This window comes from Lycorma delicatula, chromosome 4 (assembly GCF_047948215.1).
Source record: "Lycorma delicatula isolate Av1 chromosome 4, ASM4794821v1, whole genome shotgun sequence".
NCBI classification, from domain to species: domain Eukaryota; kingdom Metazoa; phylum Arthropoda; class Insecta; order Hemiptera; family Fulgoridae; genus Lycorma; species Lycorma delicatula.
The window spans coordinates 42,240,434-42,260,151 of NC_134458.1; the positions used below are offsets into that span (position 1 = coordinate 42,240,434).

The 19,718-nt window shown below is 30.2% G+C and overlaps 1 protein-coding gene across 2 annotated transcripts in view; it reads right to left on the bottom strand.

Moving 5' to 3' along the window:
* Positions 1–19,718, bottom strand: part of LOC142323321 (L-serine dehydratase/L-threonine deaminase-like) — a 66,893-nt gene that overhangs the window by 20,198 nt on the left and 26,977 nt on the right. For both annotated transcript variants that reach the window (XM_075362805.1, XM_075362803.1), the window contains one exon: positions 19,052–19,257. In XM_075362805.1, the coding sequence (XP_075218920.1) occupies positions 19,052–19,228 (177 nt within the window). In that variant the 5' untranslated portion in view covers positions 19,229–19,257. The remainder of the gene's footprint in view (positions 1–19,051; positions 19,258–19,718) is intronic.

Consider the following 19,718-nt stretch of genomic DNA (forward strand, 5'->3'; position numbering starts at 1 on the left):
TGAAATCGACTTCAAGTAGGATGCATGTCGTCGTTACAAATGGAAGTCATATTGAACCAAAGTGAATGTTGGGTGACAAACTTGGTGTTTTTTCTATGAAATGAGACCTCAGCCGAATCTGTCAGTTATCTCAATAAGCTTTTAAAGTTGTGAAGTACTTTTCGAATCACCCGGTATTTTGTTAGCCGAAATAGTTAACTCGAAATACAAAACGTTCTGGACATGTTTATAGAAGTTGTATGTGTGTGTGTGTGTGTGTGCACGCGCGTGTGTGCTAATAAAATTATTTCCAGAAATCATAATTGACCAAGCACAAAATGAAGTAATAATTAATGAAATTAACGATGCTATAATTGGAAACTTATTAAAGGAAGTTGGTGATTAAACAAATTAAAGTTTTTTTTTTGTCATGTTAAGGGAGTGTTAAAAAGTAATTAAATCTGTTATGTATACATATATTTCTTTATAAATTTATAATAGACTGTGTAGTTATATTTATGAGTGGTCTGACGTCAAATCAATATACTTAGATTATGGTAGGAGTAAAGAAATTAAGGCAAAATTGTGTTTTTTTATTGAGTGTGAAAAAGTTATTAAATTAGTAATTAAAATAACAGACTTTCAATTTAATTTCAATATCAATCTCGAAACAAAATTGGTAATATGATCTAGAATCAGAACTACATTTTAATAACAGTCGATACTGGTTTTACCTTAATTTACTGTTAACTACTTATAGTAGTGTTAATTATTCATGTTTATTTAAGAGAGGTTTTATACATCTACTTTAATTTAAAATAAACATATTATCTTACTTAAAATTTCGTACATTCTATTAGTAAAGTAATTTTTTGATCCTTTCATTTATCATAATAAAATTTTATCAGATGTACTTTTTAGACAGAATTAATTAAAAATATTATTTTTAGAATTCTTATATGGGTTGAAGAATTGCCTGTTGGAAAAAATGTCGCATTACCTGATGTCCTTTAATAACACTGATAGACAACAAATTTTTTTAAAATGTTTCTCTAAGTGTGATACCATTTCTTGAATTGCTTTTTTACATGCACTATAGATCTATAAATACAATTTTTCTATCACCCTTAGTTTTAAATAAATTACGCTTCAAAAAAAATTAGGGAAAATATAGTTAAAATCTGTAAAATTAATAATTTTGGATTGTCATATCTGTGTTAGAATGATGTTTTTCTTTAATAAATAGCCTCAGGCATATCCCGAATTAATTTCCAACAGTAATCGGCTAGAATGTTTGTATTCCATTTCCCTTTATAGCGGCTTCCCCTCACCGAAATGTCTAGGTGGAAACGTTCACCGTGTTCGTCACTTACGTCTCCGAGGTTGTCCGGAAAAAATCCAGATGTGAGTGGAGGAAATGTACTTTCAAAGACATGTTACATCCCATAGCTCTGCATGAAGTAAGAAGTTGATTAACAATATCGTGGTAATTATCGGTATTTGTTTGCCGAGAAAACCTTTGCAAACATCCTTAAGTGAAGCTGCAGTTTCTACATTATTTAACATTAAGTTAAATAGATCATCTTAGACCAACTCTGTTGACCCACCGGGTTGGTCTAGTGGTGAACGCGTCTTCCCAAATCAGATGATTTGGAAGCCGAGAGTTCCAGCGTTCAAGTCCTAGTAAAGCCAGTTATTTTTACACGGATTTGAATACTAGATCATGAATACCGGTGTTCTTTGATGGTTGGGTTTCAATTAATCACACATCTCACGAATAGTCGAACTGAGAATGTACAAGACTACACTTCATTTTACACTCATACATATCATCCTCTGAAGTATTATCTAAACGGTAGTGTTACCGGAGGCTAAACAGGAAAAAGAGAAAAAGAGAGAGACCAACTCTGTTATCTGAGGACCAACAAATATTCCTTCTTTAATTTTTCCTTCACTTACATTCGGAAATTTCTGCCTGATGTACAAAAATCCGGGACCATCCTTTTTCATTGCTTTTACAAAATTTTTCATTATTCCTAGCTTCATATGAAGAATGGGTAAAAATATTTTTTTGGGTTCAACTAAGGGCTAGTGAATAATATTTTTCCCATTTGGAGCTAAGTTATCTCGTTTCTTCCACTCTTTGGTTACATAATGTTTGTCCCTAGTTCTGCTGTCCCATTCGCAAAGAAAACACATGCACTTAGTATAGCTTAACTGCATGCCTAAAAAAAATAGCTATAACTTTCAAATTACCACATATGTTCCAGCTATGTTTTTTATAATTTATTTTTTCAAGAACGTCTTTCATCACTTCGTATGTCATTCAAATTAATACCATAAGCGATTGGTATCGAAGGATATTTGTTACCGTTGTGTGGTAGAACCACTTTTAAACTATACTTGTACGAATCTATGAAAAGACGCCAGTCCTCTGGTTTATGAACGTGTCCTAAGTGCAAGATAAGCTCATCAATATTTGTGCAATAAACCAAATTATTTTCATCAATAAAGTACTGAGAAAGTTTTTTTTGTCGGCTTCGAAAGCCCTAAATTTTCGTATTTTTTTAAAGTAAATTCCAACTTTGCACTCTTAATCCTAACAGTTCAGCTTGATTTTTTGATAAATTGAAATCCCTAACCAAGATATTTAATTCACCTTGTGATAAAAGATGTGGCTTGTTAGAAGATAATTCAAAATCATTGTTTTCTTCAGTACTGCCTGATTCTTCATCACTGCTTTTGAAACATACATTCACAGGTGGCTCAGGAACTGGAATAATTTCACTGTGAGGTACATGCCTGATTGCACATTGCAATGAAGGGTACTTTACACTATATTTAGATTTTTTAGAAATTCCAGACACACTTGATAAAAAAAAGTAACAATCGGTTACATTATCCTTTGGTTCACGCCAAACCATAGGTACACCAAATGGCAAAGCCTTCCATGTCTCTTTCAGCCATTCTCTTAAATATACAAAATAATTAGTACATACTATATGAGGAGCCCACGTTTTATCCAGAACACCAATTTTACACTGAGAGTACAAATGATATGCTTTTTTAATTAAAGGTGTAATGTTTTTTCTATTTGATTTTACGGTAAACTCACCATATACATAACAAAAGGCATGCACATCATTTACACAATTTTGAGGCATTGTGACACTGCACTGTTAACAAACTTAACATAGCAATAAGAGTGAACAAAATTAATTCGTTCCTAAATCCAGTGCTTAATACAAACAACACAGCTGTGTTTTCAACTACATGTTTTGACCTGCGCAGACATGATTAATCTTGTCCATGAAGACTCACTCTTCAGGATTAGATATGATGTCATAATATGCGATTTAATTCTTTGTCTGGTATTGTTTATTTATAGCTTACAAAGTACGTCAACAAAGAATGAGCTAACAAAATACAACGAAGGAGCTTAAAATGCTAACTATACGTTGAAAAATGAAAAAAATGCTTTAATTGAAATTAAAAAAAAATTTCAAAAATGGTGTGAGAAAGATTCTGAGTTCATATTCGTTTTCAGCATCCAAAAACACATTAAAATCGTGTTAGGAAACAAAAATTATGTTTATCAGTGTAATCAAAACTTTAATAAAAGGTGTGTCGGAATCTATTCTAATTTATTTTTTCCTATTTACAATCGTTTTAAAATGTGACTTTAGACTAGACGGAATTTGTAATTTGACTAATGCTCTTAAGAAATACCTTCCTTCAGTTCTCCAATTGAGAAGCTCACAATATGGTTTCATATGATCTAATAGATATAAGTGTTATTTATTATTAATGTAATAAACCTGTTTAATATTTTCATTTCAGTATAACTATTGTCTCTGTAAGAAATGCGATATGGATTTATTTTTGAGATTGTTGTTTAAGGAAAGGAAGAAAACTGCGCCGTATTGACATTTTAAGCTTTTAAATTTAAACATCTTTAGAAGTATGAAATCAAATGAAGATCAATTATAGCAAACGTGTAATAAATGTTACATTTTATCTTCATTACTAGTTAGGTTATGATGCCATGACCCACCGGGTTGGTCTAGTGGTGAACGCGTCTTCCCACATCAGCTGATTTGGAAGTCGAGAGTTCCAGCGTTCAAGTCCTAATAAAGTCAGTTATTTTTACACGGACTTGAAAACTAGATCTTGGATACCGGTGTTCTTTGGTGGTTGGGTTTCAATTAACCACAGATCTCAGGAATGGTCGAACTGAGAATGTACAAGATTACACTCATACATATCATCCTCATTCATCCTCTGAAGTATTATCTGAAAGGTAATTACCGGAGGCTAAACAGGGAAAGAGAAAAAGGTTAAGATGCCATAAATGTTGGGCTGTGTAAAATAAAATTAATATGTTTATTAATTAATTGAAAACATTGCTCAATGAACTTAACGATAAATAAATTTAAATCAAATAAATAATTTGAACGGAACTAATTATTTAATCGCTTAACTAATTAAATGGACAGACTGATGAGTTGAGAGGATGGTGGGAAGTTTGTTATAGCCTACTAAATTTTTATTTACATCCCATTAACTGACACAAGTAGAAATACATTTACATTGCTCTACATACCACCCCTAGCCTATTTATTTATTAATTGGGAGAGAATTTTAAATATATTTACGTATAATTTAATATTACAGAACATTTTATCAGTTACTTCGATGATTATTATTCAATTTCTTTTTGAGAACGGAAGAAAATACAATCTATACGTTAATTTTAAATCTTTCAATTTCTCTGTCAGCTATTTCTCAGCCATTTAAAATCGTGACGTCAGTTCGTGACCCAGTGGTTATTACACACCTATCGCCACGAATTTTGAAGCAAGCTTATATTACGACTTAATTTCGTGTAATTATACGAATTTATTTTTATTTAATTTTAAATAGTCGAGCTATTTTAATTACTCGTATAATTTTTAAGTATTTACTTTTTTTATTTGATTTATTTTCAGTTTTTCGCCTTGAGTTTGACTTAATTAATTCCGTATAAAACTAAGATATTAAAATAAAAGTTATTTAACGTCACAAAGAATATTACGGTAGATAATTTGAAGAATAGTTAAAAATAAGAAAATCTCATTTATTCTTTATATAAAACACAAATTGAAAAAAAAATATAACCCGTGCCAACGGAACTACATTCTTTACGCCTATGCTTTATGTTAAATTAACTACTGAAATCTATATTAAGTACACTACTTTTATATTTTATACATTACGATTATTAGCGATGTATAAATTTTGATTCTTAGATCATATGAAGAGAGTAATTTAGTAGTTGCAAAGTAAACTGGTGGTTGATGTTTAGACTAATTACTTCGTCTGAGAAGAAACGTTTATAAATTATTAATTAATAGCTTGTCAATCTGTTTTTTACACAGCATATCAGCTAGTCTTATTAAATTATTATTATTTTTTCATTATATATGCATTAATTTTCGTTGAAGGAATTTAAATAATATAAATGAAAACATTACGTGCTATATTTAATATACGTTATGTATCGAAAATCGATCGGAGGTTAAGTAAAGATCGGTTTAAAGTTAATTTTCTTTTTTGAAAATCGAGGCGATATTTTCAATTAAGTTGATATGTAGTTAATACCCTTCGAACAGTAAGCTTCGTAATATTTGGTAATATTTGTTAATTGTACGCGGCTACTGACCGTTTCATAGTCGTACGAAACAACTGGCTGTATTCTTTTAACTATCGTACTCGTTTTTCACTCGTGTCTTAAGTCACTTCAGTCGTCGGGCGATGTTAATTTAATAATTTATAAAGAATTACTTTCGTGTAACCTGTATTTGTTTGTACTCTTTATTCTATATTTAAGTTTTTATTTTAATATCACGTTTTTGTGTTGATTATTACGGAGACCAATGCGTTCCGGTTTTATTTTTGTTGCCAATCCGTTGCTGATTAGCTTTCATATTTTGTAATTATTACTCCATTACTGTCTTGTGTTAAAAAGAAAAACTGTACCTCAGACAAAATTGCATAATTTCCGTTACATTTATGTCATTATTAAATATAAAAATCGTTTTTCATCAGGTGTTCAGCTATATACCCTTGAGACTCTATGGGTCTACCTTTATCGATTCAACTATTTTTAATTATTTTGCTTTTGTCTACTGTGTATACAATGCACTGTTTCTCTTAGAAAGGAGTGTATTATTACTTTACACTACCTCTCTTAACGTTTCTTACGGCTGTGATGAGTGAAAAGAATATAATTCAAGAAGCATCAAAGTTGCCGTCTTTAAAATTATATCTCGCTAATACGAGGGCTATTCAGAAAGTAAGGAACGTTTTGGAATTTTAAAAAAACCAAGTACAAGAAAAACTTTTTATTATATACATGTGAAAGAGGAACTAAAATACTACTTTTCAACATAATCACCATACAAATTCAAGCACTTTTCATAGCGGTGGACAAGCTTTGAGATTCCTGTGTCATAGAATTCTGCCGCCTGTGATCTCAACCACTCAGTGACGCACCCATCTTGCATAAAATTTGTGGTAGCCTAGCTTCTGTGAAACAATTTCAAACAATAAAGTCCGTGAAACTTGTGGGAAACATAGAGAAAGCTCAGTTACTGTGAAACGGCGGTTTTCACGAATCTTTTCGTCAACTTTGGAGACCAGATCGTCAGTCACAATGCTCAGACGTCCACTCTTCTCTTTATCGTGAACGTTTTTCAGCCATTTTTAAACTGAATGCACCACTTCCTGACAGAACTTTCACTCATTACGTTGTTTTCGTACACTTCACACAGTTCCCGATGAATTTCTATGGGTTTTAAGTTTTATTGCCAACAAAAAACGAATCACAGACCGCACCTCACAACTGGCGGGATTTTCGATTGCAGCACACATTTCAAATTTGTATATAAAAAACGGGCAGTGCGGAGATGTTCCAGTTGTCACGGCTGGACGCTGACTGAGGTGCCGAGCACGAGCACACCAATATATACGCGATTGGCATGCGCCTGGCGGCGTCAGGTGGAAACGTTCCTTACTTTCTGAGTAGCCCTCGTATATAAAGAGACGATTAAGGGACGTTTTTTCGTTTGTTCCCGATAACCGCGAAAACTATTTAACCAATCGTTACGAAATTTTAACGGTAGCTTTCTTATGACCCGCGCAATGTTTACCGTAGTTCAAACTTTACCATTTTAACTATTACGTTAATTATAAATAAAAACCCCGTTTAAATAAATAACTTAGAACTACTTTTATTAAATTTAATTTTTTTTGTCTAATCTGATGGCGAACCCCGAGAACTCAATCCTCGACTCAAGTAAAATACCACTCTACAAATTTTTATATCCTGAACTAAGATGTTCCATCAGGATAAGCCATACACGTAGTCGGCATAGATTTCGATTTTCAATTTGGTATTAATATTTTCATAATAACGGCAGAAGAAATAAATAACATTGCTCTTGAAAAATTTGACAGTAATTTCCGTGAATTTCTTTATCAATTTAGCACCGTTGATGGAGTCCATTACCCACAAGTGTTTCTTAATGCTTTCAGTCCAACAGGATCTTCATATCATACATTGATATTAAAAGTCGGTTCCCCAATAATGCTATTATGTAACCTACAACCTCCCTATCTGATAATGGTACCGTACTACAGATCAGAGCTATGGGTAACAATATCACTGAATCTACAATTCTTTCTCGGCCAGCGACAATGGAAATTGCATTTATTCCTCGAATCCATATAATCTCTACAGATCTACCATTTCAATTTAAAAATCTATAATTTTCCCCGTCAGAGTTTCTTTTGCTGTTACTATTAACAAGTCGCAAGTCCAAACTTTCAATCACGTTGGAGTGGATCTCCATTCGAAGTTTCACTCACGGCGAGTTATATGTAGGATTTTCCAGAACTGCAGACCCTAAGGTCCAAAGGACGTTGTTTCGAACGAGTGACAAACCAAGAAATAAAATTTACAGAAGTTTTAAAATTCTCTTATTTTATCATGTTTTTGGTAATTTTATTTTACTGAAAAGTTGTTTTTCATCCGAATTAATCTATTTTATCCGGCAAGTGGTGAATAGTGATAACTATGAAAGCAACAAACCACACATAATTACTAAAAAAACGATTTATAATTTTTGAAGTTCTATACTCATATAGCGTGAGCGAAGCCGCTGGGGCTATGTTAATTATAAAACCGATTCTTGTGATAAACAAAGTGAAGATGCTATTTATAGGGCTGCGTATTGGGATATATGTGACTCAGTATATTTAGTTCAGTGAAACTGACAAAGGGAAATAACTTTATTCTCCACTTTCCTTAATGAGGAATTCCTCACTAAGAAAAGGTTGTTATTGTTATAATTTAATAATAAACCTATCCGACAATATACTATTATTTTACAACCGAAAGTTGCTTTGTTGAATATTTCTTGGTTATAAGAACCGTTTTTCAATTAAAAAAGATAATGATTTTTTTTATCTATCTTTTTTTTACATTTTCATATTTCATAAACAAGGAATGAGGCTTGAATATTTAAGAACTACCGACGAGCACTTAAATGTGAATTCATAAAAATTAAAAATACGATGTACATATTTAAGTTCATTCTTATGTAATAAAACCTTACAAAAGCTACTCTGGGATTAGGGTGAACGTAAATTATTCAGCGCAATTTAGAGGTTAATAAAAATTGAACAAATCACTGTAGAAGCATTGATTTAAAAAAAAAATTAGTAGGTACTAAAGTTACTGATGACCTGGAATGAACAAGCCAGCGCGATGTAACGACAGGGGGATCGTCAGTTAGGCAGTGGCTACCGTGCAGGAGATAGCGATGTGCGTATTATGGTTTAATGAAAGCGGATCTGTAATTACTGTTCGTAGACGTTTTCGTTTAAAGTACGATTTCGTTTAATACGATCCTCGTAATAAAGATTCTATTAAACGTTGGTATAAGCAGTATACAGGAAGTGTAGTACACAAAAACGGTATTGGCAGGCCGCCCGCCTCCAAGTAAGATTGTGGATCGAGTAAAAGAAACTTATCAGAGAAACCTGGGTAAATCGACTAGTCGTGTGAGTTTAGAATCGGGAATACTACGATCGACAATGATGAAGTTCTATACAAGCGGCTATCATGCATACTAATGAAACTATGCTTTATGCATACAAAATTCAGCCGGTGCATGGAATTGAAGATAATGTTAAACCACGCCGTTACAACTTTGCCGTTAACATTTTTGATAAAATGAAGGAAGTTAATGCGTTTTCAGAGGAAGTAATCTTCTCTGACGAAGCTACCTTACATGTTTCTGGTCACGTTAATCGTCATAATTGTCGGATTTGGTGTAGCGAGAATCCTCATGCCGTTCGACAAACACAACGTGATAGCCCGAAAAATAACTTTTGATGTGCTTTGACTGATTATGAAATGATCGGAGCAGACTATTAACTAGCCAAGGCAACGGTTACTAGTGTTAGTTATCTAGACGTATTACAGGAGTATGCCGTATCACAAATTGAACATCGGCAACCCAGCATTTACTACTAAGAATATGGCACACCACCACAATAGGGTTTCCATGTTAGGGACTACCAACATGAACGATTTCCTCAATGTTGGATCGGCCGTGATGGACCAATTCCCTCGATCCCTAACGTTACGCCACTTGAATTCTTTCTTTGGCGGTTTGCCAAAGACCAGGGTGTACGCAACGAAGGTTGTCAACAGTAATGAACTAAAAAGAAGAATAGAAGGTGTAATTAATGGAATAACTCCAGATATTCTTCGTAATGAAATTGAATATCGTTTAGACATGTTACGCACCACAAAAGGTGCTCATGTGGAACCTTCTTGAAGTTAATAAGTGTTGTAAACAAAACCGTTTGAAATGCCCTATTCAAAAATAAAACATTTATGTAAATGCATTGCTTTGTTGTTTTTTTTTTATTAACATCTAAAATGCACTGAATAATTTATATGAACACTATATAACTGTTACAGAAGAAATAATTATACAATTTTTAATAACTTTTCCGATAGGCTTTTTTGAGACTTGTGTATAAGCTGCAATTTCCAATAAAAATAATTTTTCTTTACAGTAAATATTCTCTTGTATTTTCTTTTAGCGTAAGTAAAATTTCAGATTTTTACACCTAGGAATTTATCAGTTACAGCAATTTATAAAAACATTATTTACTTTCGAATACGTTTGCGAAGTAATTTAAATATTGTTATTCTTGTGTTATGACGAATAAATATATCAAGGAAAATTAAGTGTTTTTCTATAATCGTATATAGAATATTAAAATATATTGAAGCGTTAATAAAACAACAAATAAAAATATTATTGAAAATCATCTATAATGAATTGTAGGCATTTATTTAAATATTTTGATTAGCATTCTTACATTGTTCACAAATTTATAATAAGATCAGTACCATTGTTTTGTCAGTTCAAATATGACTTAAAAAGAGAGGGAATTTTCATTAATGACCTTTAAATTTGTTAATTTTTAAATTGATATTTATTAAATGTTTTCACACATTTACTTCAGTATTATTTCATGTATTTATTATTTTTATTTACTAACATTATGTGTTTTACGACGCTTCTCAAGGTATATTGCTGTTTACTTTGTTCTATTTAAGCATTTGTTGGGAGACAACTGGTTAAATAGAGTTTTTTGTCGCTGGAGTAGCATACCTATCCATTCTTGATCTGGATAATATATTATTACCGACATCTGAATATATATATATTAATGAATAATTTATTAAATTTTTTTCTTGTAGCAGATAATAATAATAATAATAATAATAATAATTATATATCTGTTTTAATATTCATTATTTGTTGCTAATGCATTTCAACATATCAATTTTAATTGAAGTTTGACTGAGAGTGGATAATCTATCATTTAATTTTTTTAATGTTTTTATTTATTTATTACTTTTTTATTATATATTTTAATTATCGTATAATGAACTAGAGATCACCATAAAAGTGCTCAGTATCAAAATAAATTACTAGCTAATAATAATGGGATAAAACCTACATACAATTAACCTCTCTCTCACTCTCTCTCTCTCTCTCTCTATATATATATATATATATATATATATATATATATATATATATATAAAAGAGAGGGACGAAATCGTTTGAACTATTTCACTATGTATCTCAGGAACTTAAACAACGATTGTTTTTAAACTGATGTAACTTGAAAACACTTTACACTAGAAGGTTGAAAATATATGGTTTCCAAAATGATCTATCTGAAAAATGAGAAAAAAGACAGGCGTTTTTTTTTTTTTTTATTGTCAGTTACAAAATTCTCTATTAACTTTTATTAAGAGTACATAAAAGATTAAGCTTTAATACGTAATAAGTTAGTATAAAGTTTTTATGAATTTATATTGATTAACAAGATGGTTATAAAATCATGTTCCGTATTTCTTTGTACGTACGGGTTACAGTTAAATTAAATAACCTTGTTCGGGCTATAAACCTACTTATTTTAGAAGTACCGTATATGGAGTCGATTGTGTCAACGTATTTCTTATAACTAATAGGATTATATCTTATTTTTTATTTTGTTAATTGAGACCTCCTAAAATATTTTAAAATGCTTATTAGTAGAACCATTTCGCTAGTTTTAGATCACCGAGTTTTATTTATTAGTCTACTATTCGTTTGAACCGGTTTAGCTATGAATCTGTAGGATTGGAACTACATTAATATAAATCATCTTTCAGTAAAGTGATTTGAAGTAAATTTTATTCTACGTAATATTTTATGTAGACATGTACTCTTGCAGCAGCATCTGTCATTTGCTAAAAGAATTTACTATTACTATTTAGAACCGTACGCAGAATATGATCATTTATTATAAAGTATAAATACGTTTAAGGTAGAAAAAAATTATAAGACGCATTGTGGAAGAAATTAACGTTCTGTTCCTTCCAGTAATATACGGGTTATATCTTTGCCGATTAATTTTGAAAATTAATATAATATCAGCTTCATAAAAAGTAAATTTATAAAAAAAGCACAGTGGTCTTAATTTTTTTGTTCTATGCAATTAAATTTCATTACTGAAATTTATATTAAAAAAAAATCAAGAAAAGTATTCTTTTTGATTACTTTTAAATCTAAATCGATTTTAATGAAAATAATTATTTCCTTTCACTCTGTGTTTTACGACGAATCTCAATAAAAATAACCGGAATTTGAATTCTAGCGTTAATTTAAATTTTACATTTTATTTCCTCTGGTTTTTGGGAAGAACAAATTTTAGTTCTTAAATCAGATAATTTAATATCTTAAGTAAAAAATTATTATTTAAAACTATAAACCGAACCAAATTTTACAATTAGAATTTTTCTAAAAGCCTATTTTTAAACGTTTTTTATTAATTTCTAGACCATGATTGATGCTGCTGTTCTTGCTCTGATATCAGCTAATTTGTTGTTGGTATTTTTTTTTTCATTTTAGGCGTATATATTGTAACTAGACCGGTATAACGGACCTGAGTAACGGATTCCTGCCAATTAAGAGAAAAGTAGTAGAAAATGTAATAAAGGAAGGAATCCATAAACGGGCATAAAGAAACCCTTTTAGTAAAGGTAACAGGTCTGTTTAACAATCGTCCTTTGTAATACTGCCCGCTGACACACCTAAACAGATGTTGTTCCGTGAGAAGAGTTACCGAATCTAGAGTAGGAATGCATGGAAAAGCAAAGGGGTCGGTAATCGTTCTCACGCTCAACTGGGGTCGGGTCCTGCAGGTCAAGAGGATAGGAGTATAAATACTCCAGGGAAGACGAGTTGAAATGAGTTCTGCGAGAGAGTTCTAAGCGAGGAGTTATTATATGAGTCCGAAGCGAGATTATCCTGCGAGGAGATCAGCAAGCCTTTGAAGGAGCGAATTTTTAGTGTGTACAAGTCCGACGCGATTAAGGTGACGTCACAAGTAATTCCAGTACAGGAAAACAGAAGTGGTTCGGTGAGTTACGTTAGATAATACAAGAAAAAGATGTAATAAATTTATTTATAAATTATTAGGGTAGTTTTATTTGTGAACAGCAAAGATATTTGCAGAGTGAAAGAACTGTATACTTGTCTTATCTATTTTACTATTGTTAATACAAGTCTAGTTAGTTGTTAAAAGTGTTTAGATAGCGGTCATGCTAATGTCTTTTATCAACGGCACTGAATTCTGGTTTTCAATATTTAATTTCCTGTAAATAAATCCTAACGATTACTTTAAATTCTGTTTTGACGTAATCACTGTTTATTATTATTGACATTTATTATTACTATTATTATTGTTTGCTGTTGTCATAATTATTATTATTCTGATTATTATTGCGAGTTGTTTATTATTGTCGTTTATTATTATTATTATTATTGATTTGTCTTGTTTTACTTACGTTATAAAACTAATAAGTTGTAATTATATAAAGATTTTCAATTGTCAATCGCTCAATATCCTGATCGAGCCGCGAATACACGACAATACTTAAAAAAAAATGACGACGAAAACAATTTAGATTTTAATAGATCGTATCCATTTAGTTTCTCGTTCCGTGGTACACGTTATTAATGTTTAAATACGTTAACATCTTGACCGTTATTGTGCACGAATAATTATCGAGGTTTATTAACATTAAGAACAACCGTATTCGAAGTACGTACCTGTGTAACTCAAGAAAATCTTTGGCAATAACATCAGCTGATACCAGGGAGAGAAAAATAATATAAATAACTGAAGATGTCCGGGAAACGGTTTTAACGGAGTTACTAAAACGTATTTATTAGATCTGTTTCTGTTTATCATTTCAAAATTTTGTAGTTTTAAATAGTATTTATCGTCAAACGTTATAGACAAAAACATAGGAAATTACTTTGTGAAGTTTTTTAAATCTGTGCCATAAATGGAAATTCCAATAAAAATCTTTCAATTTATATTCTTATTCGAGTCGTTTAGGTTATCGTTCCATTAAATTTTCTATTGATACATTTTAACATTTACCATAATTTTTATTAAAAGTAGACGTAATCGTAATTTAAAAATAGCACTCTGCTTAGGATAATTTGTAACATACTTTATTTTATTTAATTTTTCTGAAAAAATCCTACATAATTTACACAGATGTAAGAAAAATAAGTTGAAAAAATAAACAAATGGAGATTAAAATAAAGTTATTCAAATTTTATTCCTTATTATTCATTTTAAAATCCAAAAAGAAAGATGTTACAATTTTTGGTTTCAATATTAATTCTTTAAGATTTTACAATTTTATGTATATATCCCACATCTCATCTCACTACTGCATAAAGAGACATCTTTTTCGTTTGTTTACGAAAGTCGCGAAATTGAACCAGTCATTACGAAATTTTAACTGTAACTTTCTTATGACCCCGGAATGTTTATCACAGTTCAAACCTCACCAAACTTACTACTTTATAAATCTATGATTACTACTATATACGTATATATAAAATTTATATAGAAATTGTTATCTGTTTAGTTGTGAGCAACATAAAAATAAAAAATGAAATTAAAAATTAAAAAACCCACCACGAAAAACTTTAAAAAACGTGAAAAAAAAATGTTAAAAAATCCATGGCGAAAAAATTTTACAAAACGTGAAATAATTAAATAACTGAATTTTTACCATATAATAATCTGTGATATTGTATTAAAATTCCTAATATTAAATAGTTATAAATATTAAAGTAAGTTTATTAATTGTACCTACATACAACAATAACATTTAAGATTTTGATTAACCGTCGTGCGTGCCCATAGACTGCATAGATAAGCTTTAGTTATCATCATAATCACGCACGACGGTTAATCAAAATAGACTTACTTTTTTATTTATAATTGTTTAATACTAGGAATTGTATTACAATATTACGTCACAGAGGATTATAAGGTAAAAATACAGCTATTTAATTATTTCACGTTTTTTAAGGTTTTTTCGTCGCGGGTTTTTTAACAATTTTAATTTTATTTATTACTTTTTGAAGATTAGTAAGCCTGTGTCCAACATTGGGACGTTTATAGGCTGACGATAATGAAAATTTAGTATACTTGACCAGCACAAATAATTTAATAATCCACATAATAATGTCGCCTTGCTGGAGTTAGAAAGACTTTTTTTTTCTGTTTAGCCTCCGGTAATTTTACCTTTCAGATAATACTTCAGAGGATGATATGTATGAGTGTAAATGAAGTGTAGTCTTGTACAGTATCAGTTCGATCATTTCTGAGATGTGTGGTTAATTGAAACCCAACCACAACTAGGGCTTGAACGCTGGAACTCTCGACTTCTAAATCAAGTGATTTGGGAAGACGCGTTCACCACTAGACCAACCCGGTGGTTGAGTTAGAAAGACTTAAAAACATTGAAAAGTCGTTTTGAAGAAACATATCTACTGCAGCGCCCTCAGCGGCTCATCGCCCTCAGCGGTGTAAAACTAATCTAAGAACCTTCTCTAAGGTGATACCTATGTAATGCAAAAAACCGCATAAAATCGTCCCAGCCGTTTTAGAGAAGCACATCTACTGCAGTGCCCCTTGGTGGCCTATAACCGTGACCTAGAACTTTTTGAATTTGCCTTCTTCAATGAATCTCTTTCTTATTTGAATAAAGGCACGCTAGGCATATTCAGGAATAATATTTTGGTGAAACTCTGCTAAGTAGATGTAATATTCAAACTGCTGTACGGCAGTGATGGTATTAGATTTTCTTGCCGTATATCAACATACATTTTATTTAATTTTAGGGTAATTAAGATAACTATTTTTCATATTATTAAACGATTCTGCAACAGAATAAATACGTTTTTTTTTTAACTTTTCTTCAAGGTGTACTTTTCAGGATTAATTGAATTTTAATAAATACACTTTTAAAAATCCGTTTATAGATGCATTTTCATGTTATTGAATTAAATTTAATAATCTGTAAATTAATTGACAATGGACTGCTTCTAGCGGGGGAGAGTCGTTAAAGGAGCCGTGTGCAGCCGTCCGGCGTACCACCATTGGTCCGCTCTGCGCCAGAAGCAGCCACGACTTTCTCTCGCTACAAGCAATCCGTTGTCAACTAATTTACAGACTATTTAATTTAATATAAATATATATAGGATTTATAGGCTTCTCCTGGCGGCTTCTAACCGTAAAACGTGTCTAAGAAGCTGCTCTGAGGTGATACCTATATAGTGCAAAAAACCGCATTGAAATCGGTCCAGTAGTTTTTGAGGAAAATTGTAAAACACACACAAACCCTGTTACTCCAGACGTATATACCGTCACCGTTCCGTCGTGGGTAAAAAAGTATAAATAAATAACTTGGAACTTCTTTTAATAAATTGAATGTCATTGTCTATAAGAGATCTGTTTGTATTATTATCAATATACGTGAAAACAAATCAGTTTAATAATAAAATTATAGGGAATGGCCACTATTTACATATTTAACTTCTGAAAAGTTGTTATTCGTCTAAATTAATCTATTATATCCGGTAAGTTGTGAATAGCAATAACTCTATGAGAGCAGCAATCCACACAAAATTAATAAAAAAACTATTTCCAATTTTTGAAGATCAACTACATATCGCAGGCGAAGCCGCGGGGTTTGCTAGTATATATATATATATATATATATATATATATATATATATATATATATATATATAAACACACCTACTGAAGGTTGGTATGTAATTAACAGTTCTTTTCGTTCGAAGCAGCATAAAATGTTAGATTTTTAATGCGGTGGTTTACAGAACAAACCGATAGTACTATGTCTGGAGTTTTATCGTACAGAAATGAATTCTATTAAAGGAACAGCTGATTTTTATGGTTTAACTAGAAATATCATTGATAATATCTTTGATATTTATAAAAAAAATTATCAAATGGAGTAAAACAATCTTCCAATACGGTAATAAATGAGGCTAGAAGTAAGCATGAATAAATATTGCACATTTGTTGCGTATAAAAACAAAGTAGAGAATTACAACGTTATCATGACTACATCCAGGAAATTGGTCACTGCCACTAGAAATCATAACGCTAAAACTAAACCAATCGAAAAATCGGGAATTTATTAATTGATAATAACTGCAATTTAGGAAGGTAGAGTAAATAAAAAAAAGATTGAAATTGGAAAAAAAATGAAAATTTGACTCAATATGATTATAGAAGAACAGAGAAATCTGTTGTAGATTAGTTCCCTGGAAACTGATCAAAAAATTGATTTATTTGAAACCAATGTTTTAGTTGTTTTAGAAATGTACGTAATAAAAAGAAATTTAGTCGTTAAAAACGTATTTAACAATATGCTGAATTTACATTTCAGTACGATATGAAATCAATATCTTATTTCTCTTTAAATTTGAATTTTTAAAAACTATTTTTATGAAAATTTTCAATCGTCAGAACATTACAGTAAACGATTATTCCCTTCTTTAAATTTTCTTCGCAAGACTGGATATCTATAGATCGATTTAAAATTTACGCTATTCTTTTCTTTGTTGAAATAAGTAAGAGCGTCTCGATTCATTTTAATAGCCTTTTTGCAAAGCTCTTTATTTGTACTTATTATAAGTATAATAGTAATAACTAAATAAGCTGTGGGAGAATAAAATTCATCAATTGAATTAATTCATTACGAATTTAAATTTATATAATAATATTTTGAATGCGTTTGGTTTTTTTACAATATTTTACACTACCTGAAATTTTTTGAATTAATTTATTCCTCATACGTATTGAGTTCTTTTGAAATAACTTTAAATTACGTATTTATTAAAAGTGCCTTAAACCAAACTGCACGTAAATTAATATACTGCCATTTTTATCTTTATATTGGTTTACTATATATGCATATCTTTAACATTTAACAGCATGTTATATATATATATATATTTTTTTTTTTTGTCAACCGCTATGGTCTACAGCCAATTATTATAATTTATTCATATAATGATTTGATCTATTGATCTAGAATATTAATGTTATAAATTGATTCATTCAGGCTGAATTCTTTTTTTTAAATATTAAATCAGAGTTACTGAAGAACTGTTATAATAATATTATACTTGTTAATTCATAATGTTCAGTCATCACAAAAAAAAAAAATAAATAAACCTGATATTTCCTAATAGATAATTAAATCGAAAATTCGAGATGTTTTTGAAATAGTCTTAATTAATGAATTTTTAGATGAATAATGTTGTTCAATTATTTATTTTGATTAATTGTATCATAAGCTTTTTTTTTAATATAATTTATTTTAGAAAATATGAAATGATGTTGAACTATTCTAATTGACAGAAACTAGTTATGAATTGAATTTTATTTTATTGTGAAGGCTTTATACTTCGAAGAGTTTTATTATAAATATTTTGGTTGATTAATTCTTCAAGTTCACCTTTACTATAATAAACTATTTCATAATTATTGTAACTATGTAAAAAAAAGTTTTATTAGCTCCAAGATAAAAAAGAATAAAATAATTTAAAAAAAATTTCAAAATTCTAATCTTTACTTTTAATGTATTTCGGACAGTTAAAAAAAAAAAAAAAAAAAAACACCTTCTTCATTCTTTGTATTGATTGATAGTTTAACAATTTCCAAAAGTTTATGTAATGGTTTTATTAGTAAATTAACTTTTTTAAATAAAAAAGAAAAAAAAAATTACATTGTCACATTAAAGATCTCACATTTACTGGTAGATTGTTTCTTACCGTTAATTAGATTTTAATTAAAATTGAATAATATTACTTTTTTTTTATTTTTGTTGTAGATAATTAAGCACATAAGCTTTTTAGCTTGGGCTTGGATGTATGAAATGGAAATTTTTGTGGCATATGAAAAACAGCATATCTGACCTGCATTCAAACCCGGATGAAAGCCAAAATGCTACCACTCCTACATGGAGGTCAGTTGATTTATGCTATTTTTTACGTTTAAATAATTGATATTTGAATAATTAAACAAATTAACTAATATTATTTACCAATTGACAACGGCGACCAATTCCTCTTATTTTATAAGAGCCGCTTACTTGACAACATTCCATTTTAAGATAGATTTCAGCACCAGGCACTAATCGACTCAATGAGTTGCTATATATTAGAGGTGTCTGGATATGTAATGGTGCAGGACATGTTGAGATTTCTGTCTTCATAATCATTATTACTTTGCTAGTTTTTTCTTTTCTTTCTGTAAAATAATTAATTATTAGTCATTTATTTTTAATATATAAGGAATTCCTCAATACTGAGGTTTTCTTCTAATAAACAAACATATATATGCGATTTAAATAAACAGTATAACTATAGAAGAAAACACATAAATTTATCGTGGGATAATCTCTCATTTTTCGTAAAAATCTGTTTTGTACTTCGCCGTTTATATAAATAAATGGCACTGTACTAAGCGCTATAAAATCTGGCCGGTGACTGTCGTGTTACTGCGTCGTCAAAAAAAAATGTAATTAAAACGTTAGAATAAATCATCTTTTTTAAGTGTTTCTTGAAAAATTTCTCAATACTAAAATTTTTACAACCTAACATACATACACACCTAGTTTAAAAATTCGGTATATATACAGAAAAAACGATGTTATGCAGAACACAGCAAAGTTATCCGCCAAATTAAATGGCGCTTAACAGTGTTCTCTT